The sequence below is a fragment of the Garra rufa genome, chromosome 18 (assembly GCF_049309525.1).
Source record: "Garra rufa chromosome 18, GarRuf1.0, whole genome shotgun sequence".
Classification (NCBI taxonomy): domain Eukaryota; kingdom Metazoa; phylum Chordata; class Actinopteri; order Cypriniformes; family Cyprinidae; genus Garra; species Garra rufa.
The window spans coordinates 3,843,204-3,859,843 of NC_133378.1; the positions used below are offsets into that span (position 1 = coordinate 3,843,204).

At 35.6% G+C, this 16,640-nt stretch overlaps 1 protein-coding gene across 1 annotated transcript; it reads right to left on the reverse strand.

Annotated features, from left to right (window-relative positions):
- Positions 1 to 771: 771 nt before the first annotated feature.
- Positions 772 to 16,505, reverse strand: mapre1b (microtubule-associated protein, RP/EB family, member 1b). Its single transcript, XM_073823085.1, has 7 exons — positions 16,448 to 16,505; positions 15,268 to 15,391; positions 12,756 to 12,901; positions 11,682 to 11,880; positions 8,192 to 8,301; positions 7,705 to 7,857; positions 772 to 2,657 (listed from the first exon to the last, which is right to left on the reverse strand). The coding sequence occupies exons 2-7, from the start codon at positions 15,386 to 15,388 to the stop codon at positions 2,607 to 2,609; spliced, it is 780 nt and encodes a 259-aa protein (XP_073679186.1). The 5' UTR covers positions 15,389 to 15,391; positions 16,448 to 16,505; the 3' UTR covers positions 772 to 2,606.
- Positions 16,506 to 16,640: the final 135 nt, after the last annotated feature.

A 16,640-nucleotide genomic window follows, 5' to 3' on the forward strand; every position in this document is an offset into this window, starting at 1 on the left:
TGTCACTACTGAAACATTAAGTTTTGGTCGTGACATCCTTGTTTTTTTGGGTGGTATCCCACAAAAAAAAACGGTCACTACCGAAACATTTGGTGAGATTTCGGTAGCGACATCCTTGTTTTTTTGGGAATTATCCCATAAAACGGTCACTACCGAAACATCTGAAAACATCTACCGTAACAGTCATGACCAAAACTTGTCATAATAGTTTCAGTAGCGACAAAAAGAAACACATAGTCCTCATATTTGGGGGAAATAAACAATTTTAGTACAGTTATGCATTTTTTTTGTATTTTAGTATGCAAGTAAAAATTCTATAATGTGATGTAGTCTCTACCAAAACATGGGATGTTTTGTCAAAAATAAAGTACACTGCATTATCAGCAATTACAAGATGTTATAATAGTGTTTGGTTCAATATATATTCAAACTAATGAATCCTTAACTTTGAAATCAGTATGACAACCTTTTGCCTTAAGATTGGATTTAAAATACATCTCATAAATCACACTTGAAATATTGTTAAAATTGTAATTGTTATTGATTTACCGCTGAAAACCTTAATAGGTCAATATAAGCTGCCTTATTAAATAATATAGTACTGTGTTTCGGTAGTGACAAATATGCCAAAACTTTCTGAAAATACAATATTATAAAATTTTCATACATATACTTAAATTATTCCATAGCTATGGAGTCTTTACTGTTGTTTAAAAATGTGGAAAACTGTAGGCTGTTCCTCATCACCAGAAAAGAAGACACCAAAAGAAAGACATGTAAATACTGTTTTATTGTAAGAAATGGACTTCAGTTAAAAATGTGGAACTCTTAACAGCCAGCAAGTACAAAAAACAGGGAGAGAGACAGTGGTCGTGGTGCGGGGCCCACAATGTACTGAGTACCTTTCGCTACAGATTGTTCTTAAAGGCCACAGAGCATTGAAAAGAAGGAAGGAAGGGTGAATCACTGCATTTAACAGACATTACCTTCTTCCAAACTACTTCCTTCCACATTTTTACTTGCATCCACCTTGTGCCAATATTTAGCAGTTCGGCTTACGTGAAATTACAATGGGATATTTGTCAATGCAAGCCCAGAAATGTGAGTGTCACTTGTTTTCCTATTGTCTCCTGTTATAATCACCCAACTGCAGCAATGTTTCTAACCCAATGAACCAAAACATCCAGCTAAAAGCCTTTTCTAGCACAAACAGGCAAGTTCTTAAGGGTCAAGGTATTCGATAGCACCAATAACAACTCTGATTGCCGGTTTTGCACGTGCTATTGATGTAAAACGTAACATTGAGAACTACACAGAGAAAATTCATATCGATTGAGAATGATCAGTGCACATGAAAACAACCAAGCTAAACGTCGGAGAAAGTCAGAGTTGGCACAGTGATCATCTCGAATCTCCTAAAAACGACAAACGAAGCGGGCGAGCGTTGCTTTCATCTAAAAAGCTCCTTTAGTCGATATTTTTAGTGTTTTGCATTCGTATCATCAGCTCGACATGGTTATTTGGGGAATGGTCTTGAAAGAGTGCAAGATTTTTTTCATGTTCTCATCTTGCGTATTTAAAAGACTGAGGTCTGAAATAAACAATATTCTGCTGCTGATACTACTTCTACAAATAATAATTAAAAGAAAACTTAAATTTAAAACTTTAATATCTTGAATTACAAACATTTGCCAAGAGAGAATGAAAGGATAGAAAAACGCATTAAATATAAGGCAGTAAAAACAGGTGGAAATCGGGCAGTGTTTGTCTTGTCAACTCAAATTTTGGCTGAGTCCACCAACGTAGTGGCTGCTAACTTCATACGGATAATTCTTTAAAACGAAAGCAATAAAATTATAATAAAAACATTTAATCTCGCGCAACCGTGGCGCCACAGTGCATCTGCGTCCTGTAGGCCACAGCGCACGACTGAGTGTTAGTACACGCGCCGTTTCACTACATCCATAAAACAAAGCAAAGACGAACGTCAGACTGGGTCCACTCCCTCCAGACAGTCTGTATAAGGCACAGTCACTGAGGGTAGACTGGAGCGGTGGTGACTGCTACCTGCCTTACGCTAAAGCAAGCACCAAAACCATGAGTGGAAACTAGGAAGCGAGAGGGTTTTACGCACGTTTTGTCATTCCGTCCCTCGGTTTCGTGTCAGTAAGGTACGGTTCTGAATAAGACGTGATCACAGATATGTACCACAGCGGTGGGGGGGGGGGGGGGGGGGACACCACCTATAATTCACTACAGAGGATGTGTCCGAGACGACATTTAAAACAAGATAAATACATTTGCAGGTGTCTGAAGTTGCTGAAAGAGGAAAGCAATCTTAGATTGTATATTACAGACAGGAAACAACACACTCTTCCTCGGAGAGAACCAGGAGTATCGTGGCAGCCAGAGGTCTGAGGGCATTAAAACAGTTCGTTCGACATGAAGTGTGTCTATGCATGCTTTAGCAGATGGATTCAGTATGGAGTTTGTTCGGAAAAGTCCAAATGCATTATATGACGTGTAGATGGCGGGGTAGTGACTGTGTGGAGAGGACGGGAATGAAAAGGGGGAGAGGAGGGTAAAACTGCAACGAGTCATGAGCATTAGAACTCCTCCTGGTCCTCTGACTCAGCGTCTGGTATGACAAACCCCTCCTGAGAGAGCCAAAAAGACAGAGAGAGAGAAAAAGAGACTGAGTCATCTGATAAAAAAGGCTTGCCATTTAAAGATCGTTCCACTGTTCCACTGCAGATGTTGTTAACCAGAACAGCAGTGTCTGAACCATTAAATGAATGAACAAGACGTTTATTGTGGATCTGGAATACCTCTATTCGTCTTGGGAATTCTGTAATGTCAATACAAAAAAAAAAAAAGTTTATTTATTCATTAGAGGTTTCCAAGGTCATGTAAAAACTGGACGTATCTGAGCTTTTTTTTTTTTTTAAATGAATGTAAAGCTGCAAAATACTAATATGACTATCTTATTAACCCTTGACACTTCAGTCACACTTCATTAACCATTGACAGAGGCTTCAGTCGTAAAACAAATGAGTTTCTTCTGATTTCTAATAACTTATTTCTAGGGATGCAACAATACTATTTTTTCAGATCCAATCCAGAAAATTCTGAGTATCAGCCAATTCCGATCTGATACAAGCGCAGTTTGATTTTTAAATCATTGTAGAATTTTTATGCTTCTGTGTGTTGATCTAAACATCACTCTGTTAAATACAATCTACTAAATATGAGCAACTTCAATTTAATGAAAAATAACAAATGAAAAACTTATAACCATAAACCATGATAAAAATACTATTATAAACTAGGTTAGTGGATAATTTAGCAGCAGAAGTTATTCAAGAAAAATCATGAATGCACAATTTTATACATTCTAAACATTTAGAGAAATAACATTATGGGGAACAAATAAAAGTGAACAAGTGTAGGACTAAATCTGGTAAAATGTTACACATTGGTCTTTGTTTTGTAAAACACATGAAAATGTAATAATGGAAACAAGTAAATGTATTTATATAAATATAAACTAAAATTAAAAGACATTTCTTTTAAATGTATAGCACAGTAATGAAGACAGCAACATGATAGAGGAGTCCTATCTGTCATGTTGCTGCCTCCATTACATTAGATTATTAATAGCCTTTGTTTTTCAGTCCTATCGTAGAATAGAACAAGAAACGCTGCAAGTAATCTTTCATTGCGCAGAAGTATTATAATATGAAAAGCTTAAATATTCATCTGTATCTCACATTAAAGTATGGAACAGCTTCAGACCCTTGGACTTATCGTGCTCTATAATGTTTTTGTGCTTTCATGGGGCTTAACAATAACACAATAGTATACAAAGAACATCAGATTTGGACCAGTTTCGTATGACAGATACCTGATCCGGCAGAAATGCCAGTTTCGGAGCAGATACCGAAACTGAGTATCGGATCAATGCATCCCTAATTATTTTATCAATAGAACCAATTTAAAGGGACAGTTCAACCAAAAATGAAAATTCTATCATTTCCTCATCCTCATATTGTCCCAAACCTATATGACTTTTGTTGGTCTTTGACATAAATGGAGACATTTCTAATGAATCCTGAAAGTAGTGCTGGGCGATATGGAAAAATCATATATCACGATATGGATTATTTTATATCACGATATACCACAATAAAGTACGTTTTCAGTTATTCTCTGAAAAGTTTGACAAAAATATCATTGCATACTTTTTTTGCAACTTTATTTTGAAGTGACATTTAACTGAACTGTCACAAATGAGAAAAATACATTTTAGCGCAGCAATATAAATGTATCAAATGACAACAGATGTGGTGGAGGTAGAGCTACAGTAGCCTTCACATTTTTTTATCCACATCATAGTTATTTAAATAGTGTTATCAAAATAAACTATTTGTTTTTATTTAAAGTGCACAACCATTTCGAGTTTCAAGAGCAGAAAAGCACTCAATTATAAAAAAATAAACAAAACATTTTTCAACCTTGTAGTGCAAAGTTTGCAAACCAAAATAAAGTATCAAAAGTAAATATCAGAGTTGAACATAACACTGTTTAAGGCGGGTTCGGGTTGTTTATACACTGACCCCGCGCATCACTGATAGCTAGCTTGATAGAGATGGATCACTCAAATTAGAAAGAATGTAAAAGCTATGATGACAGCAATAGACATTAGACGGTGTTGACGGTTTTAAGACACAACACCGGTGACATCACTTTTCCACCGTGACACCATCCCCACATTTTTTTTTTTTTTAAGTATTCATTTTTTTAAATTAAATATTTATTTGAATTAAATGGAAAATATAATTCTAAATAATTTACTTAAGACAAGAGCATGCACTATAATTAAAAACTGAGCTACAATGCGTCATATTTCATTTATCACGTGAGGAGAACGAGAGGAGTCGAATTTACAGAAAGAGAATGGCGGACGATTTAGTGTCAAAACGCAATGCAAAAGCGCCTGCTTGGGAATATTTTGGGTTCAAACCAAATGCAAAAAGGGAACCTGAAAACGTTAATGAGGCAATCTGCAAACTTTGCCTGACAAAGGTGGCAGCATCTGGAGGAAACACAACTAATTTATACACGCACCTTCAAGCGCTCCCCGACTGCTGACTTCTCATTTTTGTAGCCTAATGTCATTTTGGAAGTTTTTCTTTTATATTCGTTTCTTGTTCATTCGTTTAATCTTATTTCAACTTTGTGCAATTTATTTATTTATCTTTCTATTTTATTTTCTTATTCGTTTTAAAAACATTCTAACATAGGCTACGTAATAAATGTTCTATGGTTGTAGTTTTTTCAGCCTGTAGCATTGTTGTGTTTTTTTTTCCGTTATGTTAATAAAAGTTCTGTTTTTTGTTTTTTTTTGTAGTTTCATTGTCTCCATTCAAACAATTGACGCCGAATTGCCAATTCCCGCAAAACTGAAAGTGAAAGTATAATACGCACGCATTTATAAGCTATTTAAAAGCAGAAAAAAAGGGGGGAAATCTGGATTTCCTCATCGTCACAACCCTAATGAGCGGTAAATTATAGTTCACAAGGAATTCGTTTGTTCCTTCTAGATACTGAATATTTTTAGGTGAAAGCATGATTTAAACAGGTACAATACTAATTCACACGCAATCACTCTGTTAATACATTAAAACAAATGTAATGGTATCCGATTTCGAATGAGCAGAAATCTTTAAGAAATGCAGCGATCCATAGGTAAAATAACTGACGAAAATGTATTTTTATTTTCATTACAAACTTTGCACTGCATAAAGCAGCAGTTATACTCTTTTAATGCTGACAATGTTATTAGCTTGGTATGTGGTAGGAACAAAGTTTGCACACTAGTGTTCCAAACTCTCCTGTTATTTAATTTTAGTATTTTTTTTATTTTAATATGTGTTATGAACAGGAACGTTATATTTCAAACATTATTTCTGAATTTTTTGACATGGAGCGGTGTTTCTGATATCAGTGAGTGGGAAATTGTGAACCCGGAGCGGAGCTGGAGCGGAGCGATTATTAAATGCACGGAGCGCGGAGGGGGAATTGTTGCCGCTCCACTCTGCTCACATACTCTGTAGTAGAGTATGCATTGCATAGCAACAAGACATTATCATACATTTGTCATAGCCTATTTAATGCAATATTTTCTTTAGTAATTGATAAAATTTGGTTAGATACGATAGAAACTTTTCTATTGTCCCCACGATATATATCGTCATATCGCCCAGCACTACCTGAAAGAGTTACTTAAAGTCCATTTCACCAAACGTTGCCACCTCAGAAAGTTCACAACTAGACTGGGTAGAAGTAAGCCATAAAGCACATCCAATATGGCAAACAGAAGCTCAAATATGTTTGCTTGTTATCCAAGAACCAATGAGGTTATAGAACAATTATGCTTCCTGTGTATTTTGGGTTGATCAATGTTTATATGTGAATAAAAGCCCAAATTAAATCAGTTCATAATATAAAATGAGTATGCTTCTTCAGAAGACTTCAGAATAAAGGATTACGTCATCCAAGATGCTAATGTCCGTATTTTTTCTGTCGAAAAGAAATTAAGTTTTTTTCTCCACATAGTGGACTTCAATATTGATCAGGTTGAAGGTCCAGATTGTCTCAATGCAGCTTTGAAGGGCTCTACACAATCCCAGCTGAGCTGAATAATGGTCTTATCTACCAAATCGATTGGTAATTTTCTGGGGGAAAAAATAAAATAAAAAAAAATAATAATAAATAAATATTGTATATACCTTAACCACAAATGCTCGTCTTGCACTAGCTCGACTTAATGCATAACGTAATCACGTTGGAAAGGTCACGCGTAATGTAGGCATAAGTACTGGCCCAGTGTTTACAAAGCAAACATGCAAAAAAAGTCAAACAGCCTTTACACATAAAAGTAAAACAACAATGCTAAATGATTTTTAAGTTGGAAGAGAAAATGAGATGGAGTTTTTTACTCTATCTTACTTTTTTGTAGGTGACTTTTCCAACGTGATTACGCAATGCATACGATCGCAGAGCTGGTGCGAGATGAGCATTGGTGGTTAAAGAGTATATACATTTGTTTTTTTTAGAAAATGACCGTAAATGATCGTTTTTCACATATTCCTCAGCTGGGATTGTGTAGAGTCCTTTGAAGCTGCACTGAAACTGCAATTTGGACCTTTAAGCCATTGATCCCCATTGAAGTCCACTATATGGAGAAAAATCCCAGAATGTTTTCCTCAAAAACCATTTATTTTTAACTGAAGAAAGAACATGAAAATCTTGGATGACATGGGGGTGAGTAAATTATCAGAAAATTATTATTCTAAAAGGGAACTAATGTATTAATTAGCTTGATTTGTAGTTTTATAGAAAGTTTTGGTGGAATTGACTTTCAATAAAGGGGCAGAAATTGCTCAGGTTTGATCAAAATATCTTATATTCAAAATAATTTAAAGTCTTATGGGTTGTGGGAAAGAAAATGACATGAGTGTGAACTATCTCTTTAAGTCTAAGATGATGCCATATCGGCCAGGGAACATGGGGATATACATTAATATATGACTGAAACAGTCATGAAGAGGTCATGGAATTCATTGGTCAATAAGTGCGGGAACATTGTTAATTGCTACTATGGTCTATGCAAGTGTGAGACTGTAATTGTGTTCAACTCACATCTGTGGCATAGAGAATATCCACAATCCTCTGCAGGGTGGGGTCTCCCTCCCCCTCCTTCTCTTGACAGATCAGCTCAATGTTCCTCAGTTTGCCAAAGTAAAAGTCCCGCTCCTTCTCCATGTCCTGGATTGTAGACTTCAAGATATTTAACTGCAAGTCAACAAACAAACATTTCAGCCATGAAGCCCAAAGTACACTTAGGTTTTTATGCATATGTTAAGGTACTAAGTACTACGCTGATGACAAAATTGGCTACTTGTACTGTACATGTGTTGACAGATGCAAGTGACAGGGTTAAAACATACCCAAAAATCTAGTTTAAACAAGTATAACAACATTTCTTTACTCTTCACTTCTGGACAGAATTAGTGCAAACATTAGACAAAGATGAAACCGTTAAGTGCATGTTGAGAGCCTCTGTTCATTTCAACAACAACAAATATGCACCTTGACACAGTGTGAAAGTTTACATAGTATGACAAACCTCTTGAATAAGCTCCGCCCTTTCATCATCACCACCAGCACCAGGTCTCCGTGCAGAGCCAGGCGCCACCATTTTGGGTGTTACCTTGGCAACGGCTGCTCTCTGTGGTGCTGTTGGGAACAATCAATAAGTAGTAAGAGACTGCCAAATGATTTTGAAACTCAGGAAGTAGTTAATAATGTTCTGACCATATAACGGAACATCACTTGACCTGTTATTGAAATGCACTGAAATGCAGTGTGTTGTTGATTATTTTTTTTGCAATGAAATGCAAGGAGTAAGTGGGCGATAAAATCAACATGAAATCAAAATAGACCCATTTACTTTAATCAGTTCTTAATGGACTGTCAAGAACCACTGTATTTTTCTTCTTGAATATCCAGGTTTATTTGGAAACGTGTCAGATTATGCAAGTAAGATGGGTTGTGAATAGGGGAGTGCGATATACATTGTCTGTAATTGTTGTTTTAACTATGTTTAATTTGACACTGAGTATTTTGCAAAAATCATTCAAAACACCTACAGAGTGAGTGCACGCATTAACAGTTATGTGTCTAGACTAGTGTGTGTTCAAATAGTTCAGCAATTTCACACGAAGAGCGCCATTTTTTTTCTCTAAAAATGATAATTATTTAAAAATGTGATAATGATATTTTACAACAGTTCAGTAGACAAGAAGTTACTTAAAGGATTAGTTCACTTTCAGAACAAAAATGTACAGATAATGTACTCACCCCCTTGTCATCCAAGATGTTCATGTCTTTCTTACTTCAGTCGTTAAGAAATTATGTTTTTTGAGAAAAACATTTCAGAATTCTCTCTCCATATAATGGATATGGATGGTGCCCCTAAGTTTGAACTTCCAAAATGCAGTTTAAATGGAGATTCAAGCAGCTCTAAACAATCCCAGCCAAGGAAGAATTTTCAAACAAATTGACAATTTATATACTTTTTAACCTCAAATGCTCATCGTGTCTCGTCTCTGCAATGCGCATGTATCTGTGTAATCCGGGTATGTCAAAAAACTCCCATCTCGTTTTCGTCTTCAACTTCAAAATTGTCTTACATTGCTGTTTTACCATTTTTTGTAAAGGGCGTTTAATCGTCTTTGTATGGTCACTTTGTAAACACTGGGTCAGTGATTCTGCTGCGACGTAGGGCGATTTTGAAGTTAAGGAAAAAAACAAGATGGGAGTTTTTTGACATACTCTAACTGTACTGAACCGGATTACAGAGACTACGCATACGGCACAACCATTTGAGGCTAAAAAGTATAAAAATTGTCAATTTGTTTCGAAAATAACCGATCGTTTCGCTAGATGAGCCATTTTAAGCTGCATTTAAACTCAATTTTGGAAGTTCAAACTTGGGGGCACCATTAATATCCATTATATGGAGAGAAATTCTGAAATGTTTTCCTCAAAAAACAATATCTTTACGACTGAAGAAAGAAAGACAGGAACATCTTGGATGACTAGGGGGTAAGTACATTATCTGTACATTTTTGTTCTGAAAGTGAACTAATCCTTTAAGAGACTTGCGTTAAAGAAACCATATTGCCTGTTTTTGCTCTGTTTTGCCAACAAAAATCATTCCAAACACAGCCACACCATGGTTTTGCATCTCTGAGCAACATGACGGTGTTTCCTCCTGAATGAATCAACCGCTTAAATGATTCGGTTCAATCGGAATGACTCACTTATTAACAGTGATTTACTGCCTCCTATTGGTGGTTTTAGTTCCACATTTAAAGTATCTTTTTATTTTTTAAATAATTTTAAATATTAGTATTGAACATATGTTTAATATTTCAGAATATTATTTATGCATTTGTAACTGCAGATGCATTCATGAGTCATGACCTTCATTAAACAGTGTGTAAATACATCTAAATCCCACTTCAGATGCATTCTTGTGTTTCCTCTGCATTGCAAAGACAAATTTGGTTGATACTGATTTCATTTGGTTGGTAACAGCCCAAATGTCTTATTATTCTAATTCACTGTATAATTGTAAGAATTTGACTCAAAAGATAATGCACACTTTTACAAAAATGGCTTTCAAAGGTTAAAATGCCCATAAAAGTTATTTGAAAAGATTAATTTCTATCAGTGTGAACTGACCACCACACAGAATATGAAGAATATCAAAAAATGTAGGAGTCAGCTGTCCATGGTAGCCCTTAAGATACCAGCACAACAACACACTCAGCAAAATTTTTTCTAATTTTCGTTATCGATAAAATTCCAGAAAATAGAGATTATTTTTGGTCAATATCTCGCACACCCCTAGTTGTGAACACAATTTCATGCTGCTTTTATGCCTGGCCAAAAGTCTTAAAAATCGCACCAGACTCACCACGTCTCTATTGTCTGAAAAGTTTCAGTCTAGCACTTTCCATTTGACTGGGTTAGTTGACACTAAAAAACTCATTTAAACATTCAATTTACTAAAATGACTGCAACAAGGTCCACTCCTCCAGCAACAGCAATCATGTTACATGTGTATTTCTTAGCTGACACCCTGCATTTTCTATACTGACTAGACGTCAGCAGTGAGTAGTCAGTAAAGACTGAGGTGTATCAGGAGAAATGGCACCAGACTGAAACTGTTCCATTAACTAAAGTGCAGAAATTACGAAGTGTTCCACCACTTGAAATCCCTACAGACACTGAAGACATTTAAAAGCCCAAAAACCCATGACACATCTTCATACCAATTACAGCAGCTGGTGTGGTAGTCCTAACAGGAGAAGACTGATGGACTGCAGTAAGCCAACAAACACAGACATTTTTGGCACGTCAAAACGAGGACAAGAACAGAATGATCAGTTCATGTATATTTTACCGAAAAAATCAAGTGCATGTGAACATAACGAACTGCCTGCTGGATATAAATAAAACGGGGGAATGAAATTGAAAATACACTATCGTTCAAGATTTTGGGGTCAGTAAGATTTGACAAAGATTTTGATGTTTTTGACAGAAGTCTCTTATGCTCACCAAGGCTACAATTATTTGATCAAAACAGTAAAAATAAATATTTTTTAATAATATAGTTAAAAATATATATATTTTCTATATGAACGTATTTTGAAATGTAATTTATTCCTGTGATGCAAAGCTGATTTTTTAGCATCATTACTCCAGTCTTCAGTGCCATGATCCTTCAGAAATCATTCTAATAAGCTGATTTGGTGCTCAAGAAACATTGTCGCTTCCTGTTGAAATCACACACACAAACTTCTCTTATTTCAAGCACATTGAAGCTTCCAGGATAAGCACAAGTACCAATTTGATGAATACAACACATGTATCCTTCAATTTCTTAAAAAAAAAAAAAGAAAAAAAAAAGAAAATGTTACTGACCCCAAGCTTTTGAATGCTAGTGCAGTTCTGAATATCCAACCTTTTTGGGCAGATGTACAAAACATAAATATATGTCTAACCCTAAATGCGTTGTGTAAACAATCTGTTCAAATGTAACCAACCTGCATTCAAGATCTTCTTGGGCTTGCTGAGGGCAGACATGGAAGGGTTGGGTGCAGGCATGGTGTCCTGGCCTTGTCTCGCTTCCACTGGGTCATAATCTTTTCCATCGTAGTTGGCGTCAAAGAACTTCTTAAACCACTGAACAAATTCAAAATTGTCTTGAAATTTGCCCTTCACCAATTTGTCAACCGGGATAATCTGATGGGGAAAACAAAGTCGAATATTACTTCATGGATTTTTCAGGGACATTACAGTGGAAAGGATGTAACAGTATTCAATATCGTTGTATCACAATAGCAAAACTGCCACATGACGATATGAAATGATAGGTCTTCAGGGCAAAAAGTGTTGTTTTTAAAATATCTTATTCTAATATAAAAGTTTTTTAAAGTTTTATTTTGGGCCATTATGCTTTGCTCCGTTTTCACTGCACATTTTAAAGTGAAGCGTGCACTTTAGACGATCAGCTTGTGAACCAGTGTTTTCCGCACTTCAAGTAGCTCAGTTCACAGTGAATGCAGTGAACTCGTTTATTGCATGCGCCTGCTGTGAGTTTAGCATGAATTTGAGAGCAAAACGTCCACCAGTTATGTATGGTTATTATTGTCAAAGGAATAAGATTAATATAAAAATGTTGTTATTATTATTATATTCTAATTTGTTTGGCTTGACAGAGACGGTATACCACAAATAAAAAGAGGGTTGAGCCCCCTTTTAAGAACATAGGTTGGAACTCTTAATTTTGAACTCTAAAAGTGAATTAGATAGAATAATTTAACTTCAAAATGTACAAAATATAAATTTTTCTCCCCGAGTCTTGATTTGTCTTTTTTTTTTTTAAATATCGCAATAATATCGTATTGTGGACTTCATATTGTGATACTATTGTATTGTGAGATTGATACCGTTACATCCCTATTCATTGATAAAATCAAAGAAAAAAGAAATCTAAAATGTCTACAAGGTGTCTCGTTGCTAAATCTCTAAAAAGTCTGAAGTCTGTTTTGTTGAACTTGACCAGACAAACACTACTTGTGCAGACAAGCTTGAGGAAAAGAAATGAAGCAACTCACTTTGTCAACTCCCATCTTCTTAAAGGCAGCCTGCAATATCTTAAAATTGTGAATGTATTCATGCTCTAACTTTGCACCAAATTTAACTTTCTTCAAAGGTATGCAGCCTGGGAACAGCATGTCCATGAACTGGCAGTAGGCTGCACCTGTAGAGAAAACCAGATTACAAAAAGTTTAAGGATTAGTTCCAGAAAAAAAAAAAAAACATCTGATGATTTACTCATCTCTATGTCATCCAAGATGTTCATGTCTTTCTTCCTGAGGAAAACATTCCAGGATTTTTCTCCATATAGTGGACTTCAATGGGAGATGTGTTGAAGGTCCAAATTTCAGTTTTAATGGGCTCTACACAATCCCAACCAAGGAATAAAGGTCTTATCTAGCAAAACAATCAGTCATTTTCTAAAAAAGGTTTAAATTTATATACTTTTTAAACCATAAATGCTCGCCTTGTACTAGCTGCCAAGTGTGTCATGTGTGGTTAGTTCTTTGTTTGTGTACTTTGGTTCATAAAGATAGTGTACGACAAAAAACGGCATCCCATTCCACGTGCTGGAATAAAACAACAGATTCCTATGGATGCTTCCACATAGACCGCGAACATTCGTGCACCAAAAAAGCCAATGTTTTTTTACCAGTCCGACGAATGTTTTGAGTTTCGCAAAGCGAAAACAAGGCCGTCTAATACGATTTGAGGCCGTCCATCACGTGCCCGGAGCACCTGCTGTTGCACAAAAGGACGAGTAATAGTGCAGTTTCGAAAACCAGTGTAAACAAACACAGAAGAAAAGTATTCCTAGAGAGAAAAGGATGCATTCTTGTTATCGCATGATTATTCTCACATGTTCTTTATATAATTTCTATTAATTCTCCACTGAATTATGTGATCTGGAGGAGAACACTGTCCGTTTTCTTCCACATGCGCGAGTGTTATATGAGTCAGAGCGCGTTCTCAAAATCTTCTGTATTAAAAAAAAAAAAAAAAAAAAAAAAAAAGGACTGAAACATTTTTCTACTGTTCTACACATAAAATATATATAATATATTTTCTGTATCTGTTTTGTGTTGTATGCAGCTCATGGTATTTTTATAACAATAAAGGATGTTTATGATAATAAGCAGGGTGGTGTTAATAAACATACAAAGAGTGCATGTCTCCCTATTATACATTCAAAATCAACTGCAGATCACAATCAAGTTATTACAAGCACTCAATGAACAATGTTAAATCCATACACAAGATACATATTGAAAAAAAAAAAACATTGTTTGTCGACGCTCTCAGTGTGGGAAGGCCTTGAAGTGTAGTGCAAGATGAGCATTTGTGGTTAAAAAGTACATCAATTTTATTTTATTTTAGAAAAATGTCTGATCATTTCGCTAGATCAAGAAAATTTTGGACCTTCAACCCATTGATTCCCACTGAAGTCCCCTATATGGAGAAAAATCCTAGTATGTTTTCCTCAAAAACCTTACTTCTCTTCACCTAAAGAAAAATAGACATGAACATCTTGGATGACATGGAGGTGAGTAAAATGATCAGGAATTTTTACATTTTTGAAATGAACTAATCCTTTAAAGCATTGAAAAAAATAGTTCCATTACTCCAATAGATATCCATAATTATAAAGTGCATTAGAGCAGACCCATTTCAGCAGTGTTACTGTTGGTTTCAGAAGCATTTCTTCCACTGAGATTGAGAAATACTGAGATTTATACATTTATAAATTGTAGAATAGGACAATATTTGGCTGAAAATCTGCAATCTGAGGGTGCAAAAAAATCTAAATATTGAGAAAATCGCCTTTAAAGTTGTCCAAATGAAGTTCTTAGCAATGAATATTACTAATTAAAAATTTAGTCGGTGGTAAAGCAATTTTTGTGCTGTTTTTGAACACATCCTCAAGAAAATAATTGCTCTATCTGGACATTTGCATTTTTGTTAGCATTTTTTACTGTCAATCATATTGTGAGTGCAAATATGAATCTGAGGCACCATTTGTGACCACAAAACCAGTCATAAGGTTCAATTTTTTTATCTGAAAGCTGAATAAATAAGCTTTCCATTCATGTATGGTTTGTTAGGATAGGACAATATTTGAAAATCTGGAATCTGAGGGTGCCACAAAAAACAAAATATTGAGAAAATCGCCTTTAAAGTTGTCCAAATGAAGTTTGAAGTAGTAACGAATATAAAGTAATGAATATTACTAATCAAAAATTCAGTTTCGATATTTGTACGGTAAGAAATTTACAAAATATCTTCATGGAACATGACCTTTACTTAATATTACGATTTTAGTTTTTTCTTTACAATTTTTGGCATAAAAGAAAAAATTATAGTTTTGGCTATTGCTACAAATATACCTGTGCTACTGGTTTATGGTCCAAGGTCACATATAAGCCAGAAACCAAGCTATTTCCTTAAATTTACATACATTTTCATAAGTTTCTACTTCCAGAACCCAAATGTTGCACATTATACTCCAAAGCCACATACATTACAACTTACCTGAACATAAAAGCTCAATCTTAGTGAAGTTCATCTGTAGAGACTCATTGATCCATGCAAGCATGTCATGGCGACTCAGATTGTCGCTAGTCACTGAGGTGGAATATACGTTTACAGCCATGTCCTAAAATGAATGAAGCAAGAGATAAATGAGACATCAAGATGAGTAACCATGCCCTGAATTAATAGTTCTGAAACTAGGGCATATAACATCAGGTTATTATTAATCTACATATTATTATAACAACAATAATAATAATACTACAAGAGGCTCAACATCTCAATTTCACTATAGAGGTGTATAAAGAACCATAAGCACTGCAATGAACGTATTTTAACCCATGGGTGACTCCTAAGGGAGTGTATCACGGATGTTAAATCTCACATTTCTTCTTTCATACGCCTATTCACAAAACCAACCACAGTGCGGACTAGTCTTTCTAGTCAACAAAAGCACTGATATCTAACAGAATAAGCACTACGCCTCTGGTTAATCCTACATAGTGTGATATATACACTATGAAGAAAAATGGAGTTGTAATGCATCGTAATGCTATTAAGCCGGTCAGAGTCTCAAGACAGCTAAGCAGATGCTAAGAAATAGACAGGAATGATGTCAGCCACTTATAAAACCCCTATTAGTTGCCCTACATAGACAGCATTCTATTCGAAGTCGTTTTTAAATATAAGCACTTCTGACTCAAATGCGCACTTGAAGGCCAAAATGATTTCTTTATAGGCACCTCGGAGGTTTTGAGACACAGCCCTTGAGTCACACACCGCCTCAGCTGCTCATCTCCATCCAGGCCTCGCCTTCCCCTGTATAACCTTTATAACACACGCATTTACGAACACTTATTAAAACTAGAAGGCTAAAATGAATAAACGTATTTACTCGAACCTCAAACACCGGTTTCACAGACCAGAGTACCGACGAAATATAAAACAAGCGCAGCTAATTCTTTGTCCCATAAAACATCAGCAGCAGCATCAGCTTCCGTTAGCGGCCGGGGCTAACCGTTCATTTCAACGCACTCGTTTAAAATAAACCGTTCCCCAGGGGCATATAACGCTTTGACGACGATGTCGCAACATAACATACCTTTCCGTGTCATTCGTTTATAGAATAAAAGAAAAAGAAGAATATCTAACGGTATTTGAGATGTCAGCCGAGTTTTACCTCTTGTTCGCCGGCGCCTCTTTCTCTCAGATCATGCGTCGGTTTGTTCTTTGGGCGTCTTGCGTCATCACGTACCGATACGTAGGGAAAATGTTGTGGCGGAACACTTGACAAGATAAGAGTTTTTCCGTCTCGTTGTTGTTTTTTTTTTCTTTTGGTAATATATTGAAGGAACAGTATTTATACTAAAATG

Bases quoted from the DNA above. Each gene is read 5' to 3' on its own strand.
- mapre1b (XM_073823085.1), bottom strand. From the start codon at position 15,388: ATGGCTGTAAACGTATATTCCACCTCAGTGACTAGCGACAATCTGAGT. The intron at 7,858-8,191 runs GTTTGTCATACT...GTTGACTTGCAG, and splicing joins GGGCGGAGCTTATTCAAGAG to TTAAATATCTTGAAGTCTAC. The intron at 2,658-7,704 runs GTGAGTTGAACA...TGGCTCTCTCAG, and splicing joins ATATTCTCTATGCCACAGAT to GAGGGGTTTGTCATACCAGA.